General features: G+C 35.0%; 1 protein-coding gene across 1 annotated transcript in view; it reads left to right on the top strand.

Moving 5' to 3' along the window:
- LOC111510958 (venom allergen 3) overlaps window positions 1–21,670 on the top strand; it is a 59,978-nt gene that overhangs the window by 30,027 nt on the left and 8,281 nt on the right. The window contains exon 3 of the mRNA XM_074177304.1: window positions 18,296–18,445. Within this exon, the coding sequence (XP_074033405.1) occupies window positions 18,296–18,445 (150 nt within the window). The remainder of the gene's footprint in view (window positions 1–18,295; window positions 18,446–21,670) is intronic.

Below are 21,670 nucleotides of genomic sequence, written 5' to 3'. Positions count from 1 at the left end.
TAGGGCCTGACCAGCGCACACTACGGTGAAAAAAAAAGTTTTATTCGTACTATTTCATTACATATCTTAATTCTACCAATCATAAAATGAACAAAACAGAAAAAACCACAAGGAAATGAATCCGCGCGTGGATGAAATCTCTGTCCAAATATTAAACGTGAACATCATTAAAACACATACAAATCTAAAAATTGTTAATACTAGAAGATTTAAAATCCAAACCAAAGACTCAACAATTCAAAGTGGAATAAAATTATAAAAGCTTTAGTCTAAATTTCATATCAGATTGATGGAAAATTTTGGCACTAATATCACATTACAATAATTACATCATAATAATTACATCTGCAGATTATATTATGAGCAACACCTCATGCAAGTCTATAACATACTCAAGTATTGAATGCATTTTTCATCTACCTTTCTTAGAATCAACTAAAAATCTATATAAACCAAAACGTTTACTTGATATTGATTATATGTATAAATCAGAAGTATCTACCTTTCTGCAGTCTGTTATGAAAAATAAAAAACACACACCACTATGAAATATATAGAACATGATCATCAAACAAGACAGCTTAATAATCTGGTAACAGAAAATCCCAAATCTGCATTTTCCAGAAAATCTATATTCAACAAGGCAATAAGGGCAATAATAAATTATCAAATGCGTTTAAAAATGTTCCAACACAGACAATTTTAAAGTAGCATTAATAGTTATTTATGTATCAAGGGAATTAGGAGGGCCTTAATTACCGATGGCAAAGTTTGCGTCCCGAGGGCCTCTGGCCCGAGGGACAGCAATTGCCTGAGGTTATTAAGGCTCATTAATTCCCGTGGTACATAGATAATTTTATTTCTGACCGATTTCAATAAAATTTTGTTCATTTTTGAAACGGAAAAATGTACCAATTCATTACCTTCCCGGTATATTTGAATCAGGTACCGTTGATTATAGTAGAGTTTTCTTGTTGCTAGGTTGTTGCTATGTTACTTGTTTATAAACAGAACTTTGTTATCAAGCTGTGTTTGCGGTGAAAACGTGTTTTCTACCCCAAATATAATGGAGGATATTTTGAAAAAAGCTGAACAAGCAAGAGAATCATTAATTCCATCGAAAAGTGAAGCCGTATACCAAAAAGAATACAAGATATATCTGGACTGGCTGACACGGAAAAATGTTATGCCAAAAGATGTCACTGAAACTGTATTTCTGGCATATTTTCAAGAACTGTGGCGGAAGTAATTTTCAGGGAACATTTCAAAATTGTACATTTATTATTTGTAATGACGTGAATAAATAAAATATGGTTCAGTTTTCATTTCTATTTATTTTTACTTGTGAAAGGTAGAGGGAATTATAAAATCTATAATGTCCCAAGGGAGTTATGACCCTCTTTATTGATAGCGTAACTATGACGATATAAGCTTATAATATCCCGGTCAGAAATAAATAACTATTTGTTTCATTAATTTACATAATCATATTTTTTTTGTTATCAATTAGACCAATTCTGTAATAGCTCCTTTTGAAGTTATATATTTAAGTATGGATATTTCTTGTATAAATAATTCCTTGTATAACCCATTGTATATAGTTTCTTGGGAATTAATAGTTGAAGAAAACCATGTAAAGTAACTAACTTTATACAAAACATTCATTCGTTGGAGGTATAAAAAGTTTACTATCGCATCGTAAACGTACATATTTCAAAGTCAAGAAAAGGTAACATAAAGCAACAATAAATTAGGGTTCAACCGGAATAACCCTGCGATTACACGAGAAGCACCTATAAATGTTTCGCGTTGCGGTCAGAGCTGAGTTTAGGGCTTTCACTTCGAGGAATGGATTTGGAAGTAACACCAAGGAAAGAGTTCAAGCAGAAGAAAATAAATTTTTCACAAACTCTCGGAAATGTTCAGCACTGTTATTGATAGAAACAATATTCATTCTAAACGAACACATTTCCCACAAAGTTATTGTGAACAAAACATATCAAATTGTTTGGAAATAGCTAAGAAAATGGGCAAAAAAGAGGTAAGATAGTAAAGAAAATAAGTAAATTTATCCAATTCAATGATAAGGCAAATACATATTAGTTTATGACAGAAAAAAAAATAGTCTAATCCTGTATTAAATAACACACTAATTTTGCAAGGTGGAGAAAGGAAGAGATAGGAAGAAGAAGAGAGAGGACGAGAGAGAGATATGTTTGTGAGGCGCTTTGGAAGGTACCTAGTAATGGTTATTTCTCATTCAACGATCTGTAGAAGCATATCATAACACTGCACAACAAAATCGAACTTTTTTTTTGTGGCATGAGATTTTCTACCTGTTGTCTACTAACTTAGGCTCGCTTATTTTGAATCTACTCTCAGATTTTTTCTGGCAGCTCTAGTTTAGGAGATACAGATACCCCCTTAAAATGTACTCTCTATTTGACTGTTGATATCGCTATCGTCAACGTATTACTAGTTTGTTTCTTTAATTGCAATGGCTTCGTTCAGAAGAACCTGTGTAAACAATCCAAATAGACTGTGTCACATTTGTGGTGAATATACATTCAAAAATTTATGTTTAAATGTGTCGGAGTTCGTGAAAAATGCCTACATGATGTACTTTCAACGACCATTGAAAACAAACAACAAGCCCTGGATACCAAATATAGTGTATAAACCTGTGTGGACTCTTTGCGATTATGGAAAAATAACAAGAGGGATCCCTTGAACGTCATTAGTCCTATGATTTGGCAAGAACCGTCGAACCACCACGACGATAGTCATTTCTGCGTCTTAAACATAACAATAATGGACCGGCAAAATCATTCCAAGTGGGTTTATCCTACTGTGCCGTCTGTTACTAGACCTGTCCTGCGTTCAACTGGTAAATTAGAACCTCAACCAAGTACATCTCAGGTACGTCCGCACGAAATTGTTCAACGAATGGATGCCCCCCCCATGCCCCCTTCAGGGTTGAGTGCCCTGAAGTAGCCCTTCCCCCCCTCAGCTATTTAGCGAGGAGAAACTACTACCCCACTCCATGTGTTATGCATCGAGCATTTCTCAGTGAATCCAAGAAAAAATTTTAGAGTCGCGATCGCGGTCGAAGTGTTCTTCGCTGAACTTACCTGGAAGAGAGTGTATCTGGTTAGTTGTAAACTTACCTGAGTCGCCTGACGGCGACTAACGGGGGCGGTATGTTATTCTGTTTAGTCGACCTGGGATGTTTGTCCCTTTCTCGGAATCTGGGGTCATCCATATTTAACGCATCGTATAGATCGCGGAACGCTGGATTTGAGTGCGATCTGATTCTATCGAACGTGCTTTCTGCATGTTCTCTCATATACACGTCCACATATTGCGTGTCCAGGTCTAAGTCTCTGTATATAAATCTGTTGGGCATATAATAAGGTGCGTTAACAGCGGCCCTTACGCTCGCATTCATAAACGATTGGATTTTCTTTCTGTATGTCTGCACACACTGGCCCCAGGCAGTGCATGCATACAGTATTATTTGCATTAGAATCGTTCTGATCATTAATAAATTGTTTTTCAATGCCATGTTACTGCTTCTTCCTATGATCGGCGCCAGGCGTCGTCTGGCCTGTCTGGCCATTCCTATTCTTTGCTGTACGTGGGCCTGGAATGTAGTTTCTTGTCTAGGATGACCCCCAGGTATGTCGCTTTGTTTATCCACGGAATCTCTTGTCCGTTGAAGGTGACGAACCGGTTGTACGAACCTGCGAGTGAACAGTATCGCCTGACTCTTGTCAGGGTTGATACTGATCTGCCACAGGTTAGCCCACTCCTCCAATCTGTCTACCTGTTGTTGAAGGTATCTCGTAACGCCAGCAGGGCCGTGTCGTCCGCGTAGAGCGTGAACTTGTTAAAGTTGTTCTCTGGCTTGGGCACGTCTGCCGTGTATACGGAGTAGAGGTGTGGCGAAAGGACTGCACCTTGCGGGACTCCTGTCTCCCGTAGTCGAACTGTTGATAATTCGTCTCCTACTCTGCAGCGACATCGCCTGTCAGCTAGAAAAGACTGAATTAATCTTACCATTGATTTTGAGTATCCAAAATCGCTCATCTTGGCTAGTAGCACGGTCATGCCAAACTCTGTCAAACGCCTTGGAGACGTGTAAGAAGATAGCTCCGGTATTGTATCCTTTGCCAAGGTTGAAGCCTTCTGTCGCAAAGTCCACTACCCTCAGGACTTGTAGCTCTGTTGAGTGTTCTGATCTAAAACCGAATTGTTCGTCGGGGAGGATCCCTAACTCTCTAGTTTGTTCTTCCAGTCTCTTCAGGATGACACGCTCCGCCACTTTGCTTAAGGATGGCAGTAAGCTAATTGGCCGGTTGTTCGCTGGAAACAGGTGGTTCTTCTTGGGCTTCGGTATGTGGATTACCGTTGCCTTTTTGAACGGGTACGAGAAGTGTTGCAATCTGAGTATAGCATTTATAATGTTGGTTATGGCTGCTATACCCTTTCGCGGCAGCACTTTCAGTGCTCGATTTGTTATATTGTCAGAGCCTGGTGCTTTCCGAGTGGCAAGACGTCTCAGAATGTCCTTCACTTCCTCAGGCGATGTCGGGGCCAGGGGTTGCGCGTTATCTATCCGTTGTCTAAGCCTCCGTACGAATGGATGCGAATAGCGAATTTGAAGACGCCGAAAGACCAAGACCATTCAACCAAGAGGATCTAAATGAATGATTAAGAGATCTTGTATTGTCTAAAGCTTCATATAGAACGTCTAGCTTCTCTATTGAAAGAAAGAAATTCGGCCACCAAAGCCGTGCACCATTTTACGTGCTTTCTAACGAGGACGATTTTGTTTTTTGCAATAATATTCCGGGATTAGTGACTGAAATGGGATTAAAAATTGGCGTTTGTTTATACACTCGTCAAAACGCAGTCTTGAATGTTTACTTTCACATAATGGCAATAAACTTGGCTCTTTGCCTATTGCTCATTTAAGCTGAACATTGGACCAGAAGAAATTGGCCGCTTAGACACGAATTAATACAATGCAAGTTTAATGTAATAACCCCCACTGTAGTACCTCGGGGACGTATAATATTACCTCCTTCACACGTCAAACTAGGATTGATGAAACAGTATGTAAGAGGAAATGTTTTCAGTATACATCCAAATCGTTTCCAAAACTGAGTGCTGAGAAGTTAAAAGGTGGAATTTTTGATGGACCATAAATTATAAAATTAATAAACGATGTAAATTCTACTGAAAGTATGACAACCGCTGAAAAAAATGCCCGGAAGGAGTTTGCTTGGCTCGTAAAAAACTTTTTGAGAAACTACTATTGGATCATCCAGAATAGTAGTAATACACCAACTCATTTAACGAAGTCACATAAAAGAAAGTTTTGTTCTAATCAGATAGATGTTTTTCGATAAAAATAGCTACCCTTCATATCTCAAAAAGAATAGCTGCTAGCAAAAATATGAGTATAGATTTGGAATCTGGGTAGAAAATGCAGCTAGATCCTTAAAAAAATCCATGCAACAAAAATGCTGTTGTGTAGTGTAATTGATGTCAACATTTTTTAACACTCTTTTGAATTTGAGTGTGTTTCTCATGCATTACAATGATTCAGGTAGAGTGTTGTAAAGTTTAGGTCCAAGGTACGTTATAAATTTTTTATTATGCGTGAGTCTTGATCAGGGAACATGTATGGTCTTAACTGAACTGTTACGAGTATTGAAACTCTGAAAAATTATTGTTTTTCTAACTCCGTATTATCCAGTTTCATCATAAAACGACAGAGTACAGTACCTCCGATCATTCTTCATCATATTTCTTATTAATGCATTTTTAATAACTTTTAAATTAACTAGTGATATCTTGAAGGTACAACCCCATACTATTATATAGTAACGTATTATGGAGTTAGCCAAAGCATCATACACCATCAGTATCATTTTCCTGTTCATAATATTTTTGAGCTAATGAAATTCATGGATAAATTTACGTAATCCAGTTACTTTATAATCAATGCGTTTGTTACACCGAACATATTGGTCCAATAATACCCCTGAATATTTTATTATGGCTGTTTTATGTGTGTACAACTACAATTGGAAACAGTTGCACAGGATGTTTTGTGAATTTTTATAATGTTGGTTGGTCTCTAGTTGTTGGAGTAACTGCAATATATTTGGCTTTTTTGACATTGACACTCAATAAATTAGACCTTAACTGGTCGAAAATCATTTCGATGTCTATTTCAGCCTGTTTGTATACTTCTTCTCACATTTTTCCAATAAAAGTGATAGCTGTGTCATCACCAAATGAAGTTATTTTACCAGTGAATTTAAAAATTTTGAAGATGTTCATATAAAGGAGAAATTAGATGGGTCTCGATACAGTTCCCTGGGGTATGCTCCGGGTAACTAGTAGTGGGTCGCTGAGAGAATCGTTGACCTTGACAATTTGTGTTTTATTTGTCAAATAATCCTCAAACATTTCCAAAGCAACAACCTTAACACCAACGTCAGCTAGACGTTGAAGAAGTATATTATGATCGAATGTATCAAACGCCTTGGTCAAATTCAAAACGACAGCTATGCATTTTTGTTAATTTTGAAAACAGTTGTTGATTTGGTTGACAATCTCAAAAAACTGCGATAATCAAAGAAATCAAAGAATGACAAGGATTTACGTGAAAAAGAAATAGTCTGATCAACTTTAACAAAATATAGATTTTGTATGTGTTATATAAAGAAATCAACAACTCACAAAAACTTTCATACCCTTGCATGGCAGTGATTAAAAACTCTGTGGTCTAATTGTTTCTATGTGAAGAATTATTGAACTGAATTAGTTGAATCATTGGTTTATGTAATGAAGCACTGCTCTTATGTTTTTTTTTTTCACTTAGAGAAATAAATTCGTTCAGAAATACAACTTGATGAATTCATCTCCCTCAGTTCTCCGCTATCTATTTTCATAAACACTTTTCGAAAGCCATTAGAAATATACTGAAAACAGAGCTGTTCCAACTTCTCTCAAACGTAATTAATACAGTTTTATCGCTTCATTATGAAACCTACTTACGTAATCCCGTTTCAAATCGCAATGTAGAGGGAAACCGTATACAGAAATGAAACGAAAAACTTTTGAAGCATAAAAAACGTAAAATTATTCGTGTAGGTGTGTCTAAAAGATGTTTGAATCAGTTTTCGTTTATGTTCAATATGTCTGCATGTATATCTACTTACTGAATGATAACAAAATAAAACAATTCTAGTTCTTTTGGTTCTTTTTTCGGCTGTTATTTTGTATTTTTCGACTGAATCCTTCTTATTCGCAGAGATTTCGGAAATCTGATAACATTTGGACACAGAATACATTCATGAAATTTTAAATACAGATCATTTTTCTGTTGTTTCTTTCTGGGAATTCTTCTTACCTTCCACGTTCTGAAAAAAATGTAACTTTACGCAGGTGTAGAAAGGGCAAATTTCTAGTTTACCTCGAAAAGTTACTACCTAAATGCAATATATTTTTCATAAAGGAAAATGCGATTGCCTTATTTTATAATTTTGACTATCAAAAAAGAGATAAGAATTAGGTACATCCCAATAGAAGCTTCTCACAGTTATTTAGTTACGAATATTACTTAATAAGTTGTTTATGAAACAAAAATCTTATCAATCCGTAGTTTTTAACGAAACCTGAAACCTGAAATAATAGTTATTTAATAAAGTGAAGGATGTAGACGTTACTACGTAGTGGAGAAGTAAAACTTTCTATGTGATAAAAAGAAAGTTTTATTTCTCATTGTTCAATAGTAACTTACGTAACAAGTCCGGAAAATACAGTCTGCGATTTCAGAAAACAGTGTTGCGTACACTATATTTTGGCAATCGTGTAAAATTAATCGATGAGACACGTTTCTTCAGTATATTTCTTTGTAGAACAAAAGTTCGAACATTTTAATTGTTATTTGTATTAATCAAAATCACGAAAACTGTATCGAGGAGGGATACATAGGTACTTACGTAAAAAAAATGAATTTCTAAATGTTCAATTACAAAGGACCAAAAAGGATGGGCTATAATTTTTTCAGGCAACTCTAGGTAATTCAGAAAGCAATTTTAGGCAATACAAAAAGCAACTCTAAAATAGCCAAATTTGCCCCAATTCACCAGCAGCTTTGGTCGAATAGAGTTAAAGTTGACCAACTTTTACTACCTGAATAAATCTTGTCATTGCCGAAAACCGAAATTTTTCGAAATGTTTTTCGTTTTCTCTTATGTTAATTTGAAGACATATAATCAAAAGAATTGTACCTAAATGAAAAAAATAAAATAAAAATAAAAAATGAGAGTTCGTTAAAGCATAATAAGTCAGCATAGATCTTTTTGAACGTTAGCCTACTATAGCATTGAAATCTCATCAAAAACCACTTTTTAACTTAAGACCGATTGTTCAAATAACAAAGATATGATCAGTTTTAATTTATTGCTGTAATAAGTCCTTTTGGTGATCTAGTCTTAAATTTTTTCGTCATTTTATCGGTTTGAAGAAAATAATCATGCAAATAATCAAACAAGTTATCACCCGAAGACAATTTTGGATACTAACAATGAAAACGTCGTGAAGTAAATTGGTTTGGAATTCCTTAATTTTGTATTTTTTGTTCAGTTGTTCTATTTTTTACTTGTATTGTATTTCATTGTAATTTCATTTAATGGTTTTTTGTAATTGTTATTTTCAGCTATTCTTCTTAATTTTTAATTTGTATTGGGTCTTTTAGGGATTTCAAATCATTTTATATATTAGACAATGGAAGTCCGAACTAATGAAATTCATCAAAGAATAAAATAACCCTATTTATTTTTAAAATGAATTATATTTTCCTTTCCAATAAATAATCATATCTGAACACCCCACTTGAGATGTTTCGAGGTTAATAGAACAAATCCTGAAATCCCTTCTTATTAAATTGCAACAAACATTCGTAAGTAGTAGTCGCTAAAATGCAAATTACAAAGTAACCCCTAATCTTCGTTTAGGGCAGTGGATTGCTTTCAGATAATCACGACGATAATAAATAACCTCAACATAACAGTGAGAATGCCTTGGCATAGACCAGTGGCGTACTTACATATTTGCACGGAGGAAGGAAGATATCGCGTTATTTGAATATTACTCAATTAAAACAATGACGTGGAGCAAATGAGGCAAGTGAACAAGTATGGCCCTGTCCATCAACAAAAGGATCATATGTATGCCTATTCAGCTTTAGTCACTACTAGAAGAAATGGTGAATTATACGGGGAGAAATGGCATGTTTGCGTTACTATGTGAATTACAGTTGATAATGAGTTTAGTGTCAAATCTCAACGCGAATAAGGAAAGAAAAACAAATTAATAATTGTATAAGTTGGATTCAAAGTCTTACTAAAGTACAAGTTGAATTTTTGAATTCGGTTCTGGTGAAAGTGTTTTCAGTCGCAGACCCAGGACAGAGATATCAACTTGCCTAGGAACCTATGCGACTCTAAAGCGAAAATTTACGCTATTGAATTGTGTGCTGAGAGATTGGAAGAATCCAACCACATACACAAGTCAATAAAAATATTATCGGACAGTAAAGCTGTGTTGAAAGCTCTTACTCCTACCGAGCAACGTCTAAATTGGTAGCAAATTGCCAAAAACGACTCTCCTCCATAAGAAGACTTAACAGATTGTATTTCATTAGTTCGTACTTCCATTGCCTAATATAATATAAATTGATTTGAAATCCCTGAAAAAAATTAAAACGATTAACCGAAAATAAAAATTTTATGAAACAAAAAACTTGTATTATTAATATAAATATTATTAAAAAGCTGAAAATAAGAAAAAATAAAAAATATTATTAACAAAAAAAAATTTAAATTAAAAGATTCCATACCAAGTTACGTCACGATGTTTCTATTTTTAATATACACAATCGTCTTCGGGTAATAACTGGACTTATTCCTCCGAAATCTGACTATTTAGAGTTCATTCGAGTGTTTTTACCTAACCCCTCTTTCCTCTCTCCGCTTCATAGGTTTTAGGCGGGAGTTGGTCGTTTTTTCGCTTGATTAGAGGGTTCCATACGTTACGTATCTCTACGCTAGCTTGACTAAATGCGTTGTTGGACAACATATATGTGGATTCTTTGAATTTTCTCTTAAACCAGTGTTCCTCTTTGTAGATGATTTAAGCTTGAACCCACTTGATGTTATGTTGATCAGTCCAAACATGCTCTGCTATTCCGGATTTGCTGGTTTCTCCTCGCTGTGTGTGTTTCTTGTGCTCGGCAATGCGAATTTTCAATGACCTTTTAGTTTCACCGATGTATGACTCTCCGCACTCGCAAGGTATCCGGTAAATGCAATTATTCGAATCGCAGTCCGCGTTTGGTGGCCTGGTTTTAGTGAGGCTGCTACGGAGAGTGTTCCCAGATCTGAAGCAGGTTCTGATGTTATACTTGGACCCAATCCTTCTTATTCTTACCACCAATAGAAGATATTCTTGAACTAGCTGTTTATAAATAATCAATCTGGATTTCGTTTCATGTGAATCCGCAATACAACTCACTTTATCTAAAAGAAGTTGATAACAATAAATTTGTAGTAGCTGTTTTTCTTGATCTGAAGAGGGCGTTTGAAACAATTGATCGTAATATTCTTCTAATAAAATTAAGAGGTTATGGCATTGATGGTGATGTTTACCAATAGTTATCTGACTATTTATCCCATAGAAAGCAAAAAGTCAGAGTTCAAAATAATATCTCACAGGAATTGGATATACATATAGGTGTGCCTTAGGGTAGCGTTTTGGGACCTCTGCTTTTTATCTTGTACTTAAATGACACGAACATGTTTATAAACGTTGATTTTATAAATTTATTTGCAGATGATACACTATTGCCATGCTACGATACAAGCTTAGATAAAGCTATTGATAAAATGAATGCCGCATTAAAGGATGTAAATAAACGAGTATCTCATGGCAAATAAATCAAAACTAAATAAAATGAAAACTGAAGAAATGATTATTACAACAAAATATAAATGGAACAACCTTGATTTAAATGAAATAAATCTACAAATCGATAATGAAAACATTGAAATTGTGTCATGTATCAAATATTGGGTTCCAGTTAGATAATTTATTACTTTTTGGCAATCATCTCGATTATATATGTAAAAAAATATCTAAAAAACTATATTTCTTCGCAAGAATTTCTGGTAATTTATCCACTCAGTCTAACATTACTGTGCGAAATGTGATTATCCAACCACATTTTGATTACTGTGCTTCTATTATTTTCTTGTTTAATCTAAATCAAACATCCCCATTACAAAAACTTCAAAATCGCGGTAGGCTAATTGTTCTAAAAGTGAATAGATTCACTGAAATTGGAATTATGTTACAAACTTTGCGGTGGCTACCAGTTTCTTTACGGTTGTATTACTTAACTATGACATTTATATATAAAATTCTGAATAACTTATCACCTTCATATTTTTCTGAATGTGTTAGTTTAAATTCAGAAGTGCACAAATATGCCACAAGAAATCATACTAATTTGCATTTATGCAGAACAAATAGGAGAAGTGCCATGAATTCTTTATTTTTCAAAGGGTTTGATACATACAATAAATTACCAAATGAAATTAAATCTTTTGGGAAAGAAAGTTTTTGGCTTTCTACTACTCCATCTGATACAAACTAAGTTGAATAATGTTTGTTTAAATTGTTCATTTTCTTATTTACGTTCTTGTCACGAATTTGAGCTTTGTTGAGATTACTTAGTTTGAATAGGTTACTGAGAGACCAATTTGCAGTATATATCAATAAACCACTGTAACTAGTTTTACTAGCAAATAATTTTATTCAACAGGGTACCTTTATACACATAACAATGTATAATGTATATCTCTATATAAAAAAGCTCAAATTCGATTTGGTCTACAGTATGGGTCCAGCTATAAATGAAAGAACAAAGCGAGGCCACTGTCTTATATGTAACAGACCATATCGCAATGAAAGAATGGTTGAATGTACAAATTGTATGAAATGGTTTTGCTATGAATGCGTCAAGGTGACAGAAGCTGTGAGTTTAGATCAACATTGAAGGTGTCCTCCTTGTGGTAATACTGATTCGAAAGCTGTAAAAAAACTAATGTCAGAAAATTTCCGTCTATCCCAGTTAGACAAAAAATCGGTAGCTTCATTAAATTCTCTACCTTTGAGAAGCGTGAGGATAGTCAAGATATAAACCATGAAGAATTAGAAAAAGCTGATCTATTGGCAAATTAGTTGTTGTCGCTGCAAATAGAAAGTGGTATAGTACCAAATGAAAACGAAAACTTCAAAGTTCATGAGGAATCTGTAGAAATAGAAAATATTCCTCATAGGAAATCTGAAAATCAAAAGAAACAGGAAATCAAAAATCCAACTTATCAGTCAAATAGGTACGATGCCATTCAAAGTAGAACTCATGTGAATGATATCTGATTCTTATTCCACAACAAATGTTTGAAATACAAACTGAGTAGAGAAAAGTATCTTCTGTATAATTCAGTGTTCATATAGAAGTATTTGTTTCGAAAGAATTATTTTCTTTCGTGTAATTCAATGTTTATATGAAAGTAGCTGTTTCAGGAGGACTTTCTTTCAGTTTGTATCTGAAAGTTACTCCTTTGCATGATCTACACATTCATGTATAGAGTTTCAAATTGATTATTTCCTTCCTTTCTTTGGAAGATCTCATCCTTTTTTTTTTTTAATTAATCACTCCTAAAAATATAACCCCTTCAATTCGAAATTAAATCTAGTCCATCATTAAGTATTTTTTAAATACAGTTATTGAAATCCATCCATAATGCTAGATAGAATAATACTCGGTATATTAATAAATATAGTATTTGTATATTGTTTTCTGCTTTTGATCGTTGTATTGGAGCTGCACCTATATTGTAATGAATTTTTAATAGCATATGTCGTGATTTTTCAAAGTAAAAATTTTTATTTTCAATTTTGAACTATATCTACATTTTGAGTTTTTTTATATAATTATTTTCAATTTCTATGTTAGGAATATGTCTTATATAATATTGTGTATTAAGATTACCTATTTCAATAAATATATTCTTCTTTTTCTTCTTCTTCTTCTTTCCGCTAATCCTCTGATGTGGGAAAGTACAAGTACTACCTAGTTGTGGCGGCTTCTCTTCTTTGTGGAGCTCTTGCTGTCTTCTAGCTAAAGTCTGTTCTACCATCACTCTGGAGTAACTATTCCGTTGAAGGTCATTTCTGATGATGCCTAGTTCCTTTTCGAGACCTTAATTTGTATAGCAGAGCCCGAGAGCACGGTCTAGTAGAGTCTTGATGATTCCTCTCTTAGTCGATTGATGGTGGTTGGATTTCTGGTTCAGATACTGTCCTGTGTGAGTGGGTTTTCGATATACAGATGTTTCCCATTTAGTGTCGGTCCTCTTCACCAATATTTCTAAGACTTCCTTCTCCATTGTGAAAATGATGGAAGGACTTACGTTGTTGATGTGCTTCAGGAAAGTGTCTAGTTCTGCATTCCCACTTACAGATTGTCTGTTGAAGAAGCTGTTGTATTAGCGAAACATGTCGTGATATATTTTTCAAATAAAGTTTGTGGAGATCAAATCGTGAGTTGTCTCTGGTCTGGATTCCTGGCCATTCTGGCCTGGAAAACAATGAGGCTGCTGACTCCCTTGCAAAGGAGCGTGCTGCAAGCAGCTTCATCGGACCAGAACCTGTCATTGGCATCGCTTTAGGCTTTGCCAAATAAAGATTGAACACCTGAGTGGCAAGAAGATTTATGGACTTCTGGCAGAATCTTCCAGGATTGGCTCACTCCAAGGCGTTTATGCACCCTTCGAAGGTTGATACCAAAGTTGTTGGACTACATTACAGATGAACTACGATGTTTAACAGGCCTTCTTACAGGTCACTGTCATTTGAATCATCATATGCAGAGACTCGGACTGTCGGAAGACAGTGTGTGTCGCCTCTAACCACATATTTGTGCCTGCCCCGCTGGGAACCGAATCAAGTTTTTAGAGTTCGGCAGATCCGTACTCGTACCATCTGACCTGAAAGACCACTCTCCATACAAACTAATCGGCTACGTTAAGAAGCTAGGTTTATTTGGTCGAGAATAAATAGGTGTGAGCCACAATAAACCCTTGCGGGTTGCGGCGGAGGGTCGAATAGACCCACCCACTTTAGACCTAACCTAATCTAACCTACATTTTTGAAATATTGAATATACTCGGTCTCAGAATCGGTCCCGGCAAGTTTATTATGAAACAATGCCATTCTCCAAATGGAAGAGTTCCTAAAAAATGTAATTGGGGAATGTGTTGAGCTCAACCCCGTCGTCATGGGCAACTATGGTTTGGGGCAAGCATTTTAAGTCAGAAGTCAAAACTAGGACAAGTCCCTGATATTTCACAGAATGAAGGTTGCTGGTGATGTTCCACGTGGATGCCTCCTTTCTGGACTACAATCTAGTAGGCATTATCAAAATATACTTTGGGGCGAAACCTCATATATGGGACAAATACTTACACTTGGGGAGGTGATTAAAGAGTGATTTTGAAATTTCGTTGAAAAAATATTGACCAACCTTATTACCGTCATTACTCGCTTAGTTTTGATGCTAGGTAGTTTCTTAAAAAATAAAAGTAAAACATTTTTCAAACATTTGAAAAAATAATAATGGTTTTTGGTTAATTCACTTTGAATCTTTCAATTTTGGTGAACCAACCTTCAACAAGATATTTGGGTTAACAAACACTATGAATCCACCATCATTTTTGTTTTTCACAACCTACATGTTAACTCAGAATATTTTTTGAACACTTACTTTTTCCGTTATTCACGAAAAACGATCTGAAACATGTTTATTACTAGGTTGTTTCAAAAGTTTTGTACGTTTTAATGTTATGTACTTTTGTAGCATGGTTCTGCTGCTGGGTAAACGAGAAACAATCCTCTTTAAGGTATCTTGCATAAATGTCTGTCGGATATAATTCAATATCCGGTGTGGTATTAGTCGGGGAGCAGTTGTTTTCTGACAGGCAATTACCAGAGCTTACTGTGTAGGTAGTTGGGAGAGATAAATGTTTCCAAATTTAATTTCGAAATAACTAACCCTCTATCCTAAAATTTCAGCCCTAACTTATTTCAACCCACCTCTGGGTGCGACACCTATTTAAAATGCTTGGCATCGAATCATGCGAAAGTTCCATTTTCTATTTGTTTACTGTGTTTGGGTGAATGTCAAGGCCTCGTGGAGAAGATAAAAGTTATATTGATGACATATTTCCTTTAGAAGGTAAAATCACCTGATAAAAACGTAGACGTGTTATAAATAGCGATTTAGAATGGCATATGACTCAGAAAAAGAGTGAATCTTTTCAATATAAATGATAAATACATTTTTAAAATCCCAAGAAATATTACATGTTTATAGTATGGACAATGTAACATACATATTAGGAAAAAAAAGAACATAAGAACTGAAAAAAATTAAAAAAGCTTAAATATGTAAAACTACAAAATTGTCAACCTATTTCGAAATATATTCTTTTAGTTGTGTCTTGGATTTCGTATAATTATTTTTTTATATTATGAGGTAGGTATCATTACTTAGTATAAAATAAAGTCTCTTCCCGCTGTCTGTCCCTAAATACGCTTAAATCTTTGAAACTACGCAACGGGTTTTTTCAATAGATATATTAATTCAAGGGAAAGGTTTATATGTATATGGCATGTATAATATAGTAGAGAAACAGTGATCATTTTATAGGTTTCTAATGTGGCTGGCTGAACCCTACGAGATAGATCCAAAAATATACTACAGTACTGTACACCTTGAAAAGATCTACAAAAAACTCCGCAATGATCTAGGATGTCTATCTCTTAGGGATAACCGACAATAACCATTTTTTATCCTTAACTTTTTTACGAAGCGATTTTAAGCAATACATCATTAATCCTTATCCATTTGGGTACCTTAAATACATTGTGCATTCAATACGGTCTTTTACAGTATGTAATTCAAATGAATGTTTTCTAATATTCTAAATGCAGGAACATAGTGGTTGCGACGGCACCGGTTGGGGGGCCGGCGGCGCGTGGCTATAAATAGGGCGACAAAGGCCGCGCTTCGCCCTATAGTATTTTATGATTAGCAGCGATCATACGTGTTTATATGTATATCTAGTATCAGCATTGCACCCGTGCTCAAACTTAATTTAGGTATTGAAGAGAAACAATTTTTTTTCAAATATTCAAAAGGAATGATATTCTTCATTTTATAAAATATACCTTCAAGAGGTGCAATTTTCTTTCTGATTCTGATTAGACACATACGAGTAAATACTGATCTAGATATAAACCTAAAATGTATACACTTGATTCTTGAATTCTATCAAATTATAATAATTGAAATTGAGTAAAAACGTTTTGTAATCCGAAGTTGTTCTGGATAGTATCGAAATTCGAATGTAAATCATGAGATCCCAACCAGAGAGATATTAATTTTGAGTCTTCTAAAATCGAGTTTTCAATGATATTGGTATTTTCAGAAAAGTAAATGATAGTTATAATAATATATCACAGTAGTTCTGTAAAAGAATTGATGTAAATTAGGAATAGAGTCGGACCTAATACAGAACCTTGTGGAACGCCACATTCGATGGTTTTCAATGAACTCTTTTTTTCTGTATTCAAGTATACCGATTTCTGTTGCTGAGATAATTTTGAAATCATGTAAATACCATTCCTCTAAAATCAAGTTTAACTTTTGCAGAAGAATATCATAATTCACTTTATATAGAATGTCTTCCGTGAATCAAGTGATAACATATCACAAACAATATTTGAATCTAATTGAAGTTGAATTTTGGAAACTATATCCAATATAGCTTCCTCTGTATCATTTGATCTGCGAAAACCAGATTGTCTGCTATAGAGAAAATCATTACTTTTTGAATATTCTAATAATCTATTGTTCAACAATTTTTCAATGATTTTTGATGGAATATGAAGATGGTTTTGGCCTAATTGAATATTAATCGATATCAATTCAATCAAAATGAACAAAAAATGGGATAATTTGCATAAATTGGTACAGATGTTGAATACATTACAAGTAAAATGTAGGTTTTATAGTGAGAATACGACAGACAAAAATTATGGATCAATTGTTCAGATATTTTTTTCTAACAATTACCTTTGCTGAGACATAAAAATTGCAAGTCATATTCTGTTTTTTCGCTAATCAGGAGCTATCTGACTCGTTCATTTATAACATTCATTCCAACAATCTTATTCCCCAATCGATTTGTACCGATTCTTCGTTAGATGTTCGTGATAATTATTATTGCCCATAAATTATTTATCTCCTGTGATCCAGTGCTTCACATTCGCATGATGATCTGTCTCTGATAAGCTGATGTCTCCGTTATGAATCATTGATTTGTTAAGATGCCCCCTGTTCGCGCAGTGTCCAGAGAATAGTTCTGTTATTATTCTGAGCGGATCCCTGCTCTGGTCTCATGACAATAATTCTTTCACTCACCCAATTCGTTCAGTGTCTATGTATTGTGTTGATGTTCGGTGTCTAGCAAATTCGTCAGATTTTCGTTGTCTGCTATTCTTAGTATCCTGGTACCCAGTACAGTGTGAATCTAGTCCAGCCCAAGCAGTTTTTTAGTTTTTCCACGGAATTTCCCAATACAAACTTTTGGTTAGGTCATTTCGTTAAGGCCTCCATTTAATATTCCTTGCGCAGTATCGAATTGCCTGGAAGACGGATGTATATTGGCACCAGGTGATTTAACCAGGTGTTTTGGGCCAATTATCTTCTCGGGATGACTTTTCATTTGGTTCTTGCGGTCACTGCTACTATGGTCAGTTTGGATGGACCTTTGTTAAGACCTTCTTCTTCAGTCCACCTTGTTAGAAGTAATATTCAGAATTTGCTGCACGCGCCTCTTTAATGGGGAAACAGTACTTTCAAATAAATTAATAAAATTTGATCAGCTATCCTATTGACAAATAATCGGTACTATTGATTCCAATAAATACATGTTTCTCACACATTGGAACTGTTTCACGCTCGTTTTAATCTAAGTGGATTATATTGCATAGAGAGTTGAGAAAGAGTTGTTTCAAACTATTGAAATAGTATTGTTATGTTTTTCATCTTGATGTCTGCCGATTCAATAGTTTTTTTTTCCAGATACTAACAAACCGTCCAGTGAGCATGGTGCTTGACATTTCGGAGATTAGGACAGCGTGGCAAGACAGCGATTTCATTACGGACTGTCTGTGTTGGCACAACGTATATCGTCAACGACATGCCGCTCCACCTTTGACAATGTCTTCGGAGGTAAGATATCCTTTTCGGTCAATATTTTTCTTACTTACTGTTAGAAATTTGCGATGTTTCACAAATCACAGACCAGTACAATACTTCACCAACACTGTTTAATTATTGAACTTACTAAAGCTTTCTTCGCTTATCCTAAATAATTTTGAGAATTTTCTCACGTGCCCCAGTGGCGTATGCAACGACCACGGCGTAACAGTGTCCCCTCTTCATGTTACTGCATCCCGAATAAATCATCTGCCTGATTGTGACAATCGTCTAAGACTACCATTATAGGGGTCCAACCTACTGGTTTCCTCTAGACCAAGTCTTTCTTCTCCTTGGTCACCAAGTATGGGCCTTTCCATTTCCTTTGTAATTTGAAACAGATTCTTCTGCTCTTCGGGTGTCGGTATAACAGTACAGCGTTTTCCTTGGCATTCGAGACTAACCTATTCTTCTTGCAGTTATTCAAAATCTGTACCCGTTTTCTTCAGCACTCCTCAACCTCCATCGAAGTCGTGCCAGTGTCCTATTGAGCCCGACAATCTTTGGTAACTGTGCCATGTTTGGTGACTCACTGCCAATCAAGTAAAACTCTTTCTTTTGGCCAGTTTTGAATCAGTGTCAGATCATCTCTCGCTTATCTCTTTCGTCGTGCCCTTTCGTGCTACTCCTACAGTAAAACGTAAATGCGTATACTCGCAATGTGCAACAGAATTTTCACTGCTAATGAAAATGGCAAACCTGTGTCCTCTCTCGGATGCTGGCCATCTTTGATCTCTCCTGAAATTGTTTTCTTTTCTTTTGCCTTGATTTTGTCTTGGAGTGTCATGTCCCTCCTCTTCATTCAGTTGATCCCTTTATCGAATAGCGTGAGACCTTGGTCGTTTCCAACAGTCCATGCAGGTGCTTTCCGCAGCTGTAGCAACGCCTCTTTCTGGAGAATCCCATGTTCCCATACAACTTGCTCAATTTAGAGATGTATAAGTTATTTCTTCTGACCAGGTTATCCTTTATAACTGCATTTCAATTCTTTCGGAAGCAATGTTTGCAACCCAATACATTATGTATCGTTGGATGTCTATGTAGCCTCACAATTTTCTGCATCTCTGTGTCCTTGAACGTGTCGATGAAGGTCTGTACATCAATTTTCTCTTCAAGTTCTTGAGAGGCTGGAGATAAGAAAGATTGATTATTCTCTCGAAATCTACCAAATAATCCTGTAAGATTTTCTGTGGTTGTTGATGTCAACTGTGTATATAGTTGGCTCTGGTATACATTTCTCAAGTACTGATGTCCATAACGCATTTCCAGAGCTTCTGTGACCTTTGTAATGATTTCGGCTACTCTCCCGGAAGCTCAGATACTCCCGATTGTTATGGAGTATATCCTGACCTCACAGTGATAGTACTGGTGCAGCTGTTCGTGTTGGCTGCCTCGTTAATATCATTAAAAAGTGACCACCCGATATTTTTCATCCATAACTATTCAGTGGGCGTATTACTAATAATAATGATCTTCAATGAAATTCCTTCAAACAAAAGTATGTTCACAACTATGAAGTTTAATTTGATAATTTAATATGTGAGTAGTCATCTACTTAAAAACAACAAAAAAAACACGACCTCAGTCTTCAAAGTGATTCACTACGTAAAACAAAACGAAGCCAGTTTTCTTCAAGCTTGTCGCATGGTGTGTGAAGCCGCTTGAATTTATTTTGTCGCGCGATATTTTGAATTTTCCAATAACTCCTAGGAAATTAATTTGAATTGTATAGTGTAATTAGCAATTATAATGCGCATGAAATGTTTAAGGTCACTGACGTATTTGACACATTATATGTGTGCAGTTTTATAAACATTGGAATGGGTATAAAAGCTATTCTTGACAGATGAATATATGCCTTCGCGAACTTTTCTGTAGTCTTATAAAGGAAGAACAACGTAAGTGAATTTTTATGTTTATACTCGAAGTGATAAGACATCGTTTTCTATGAAACTTTGTACGGGATATTTGAAACAATTCAAAGAAAACATTGATAAATTAAACACATAAATTTTCCTCTAGAAACACTACATCCGTTAGCAAAAATCATAAGCAAATCCGTTTGGTAGTTTTTGAGTTTATCGCGTTCAGATAGACATTTCTTGTTTCTACCCTTTTAAAGACAATTGTTCCAATAAAGTATCCAGGATCAAATAAATGTGCTTTTGTTTCATTTATCTTTGTTCTTGATCGCAATGCACGTCATTATTTTCATGGTTCAGGCGAATTCGGCGATTAGTCCTTTTACTTGGCACAGAGATCGAGCTTTTATGGCTTCATTTCATTTTGGATACTTTCCTTTTAGTCAGTCGCAATGCTATCAGCCTTTGCTTTCATGAAGTGAAACAAATAAAAACGAAATTTGCATTCAAAAGTTCCAGTGCCATTATAAATTGATGGATAATGAAAGTAAATCACATTTTCATAGGTGTTTTTTTACGAATGTGGTAGGGTATTGTTAAAATCCTCTGTCAAATTCTTTAAAAAATGTTTATGGTTTTACTTGCAAAAAATGAAGCAATTGTTTCTTTTTTAATAAATAAACAAAGATATGTGCTTTAATATACTCTATTGTGAAATTCTCAGTTAACAGTAAAACAACAATACGTGTTTTTCTATACAATTACTTCTCCAGCGTCTTCAATACTAAACTAAATTATGTATATATTGTAATAAATTCAAAGAATTAACCGTCTTAAACAAATTTATTTGTAACAATATTTCACTAATCACAAACTAATTTATATTCAACTGACGCTTAATTTATCTCCACTATTTGAATTCCTTGTTTAACCGCCCGATTCGCTTTCTGAACTCAACTGCCCTCTCGGGACGAGAAGCCGGCCTTATATATCGGTAACGATCGTTCTAGAATTCTATAGTTATAGTTTCGGTACTCAACTAGAGTTTAATCGGCGGTTGCCGACTGCATTCCTTTTGCGATGATGTCATGTGTTTATTCGCTGGCCGACATATCGGTCAGGGGTGGCTTCAGATTCGTTACAATATGTAATACGTCGTAATATTGATTGAATTCATGACCTTCTATCGAAAACTTGGTTTCAATTGTTGAATTGGTCTATTCTTTAAAAAAACTAGGTTTGTGTTCTCTTATACTTTTGTCGAAAGTTCTTCCTGTTTGACCAATATAACGTTTGCGACTGAAGCCACGAGTCAGTTTATATACAACCCAATAAT

The sequence above is a fragment of the Leptinotarsa decemlineata genome, unplaced genomic scaffold (assembly GCF_025532065.1).
Source record: "Leptinotarsa decemlineata unplaced genomic scaffold, Ldec_3_MD MMD2_tig00002974_RagTag_RagTag, whole genome shotgun sequence".
Taxonomy (NCBI): Eukaryota; Metazoa; Arthropoda; class Insecta; order Coleoptera; family Chrysomelidae; genus Leptinotarsa; species Leptinotarsa decemlineata.
The sequence above is the reverse complement of the archived record's forward strand: the minus strand, read 5'-3'. Positions and strand labels throughout refer to the sequence as shown.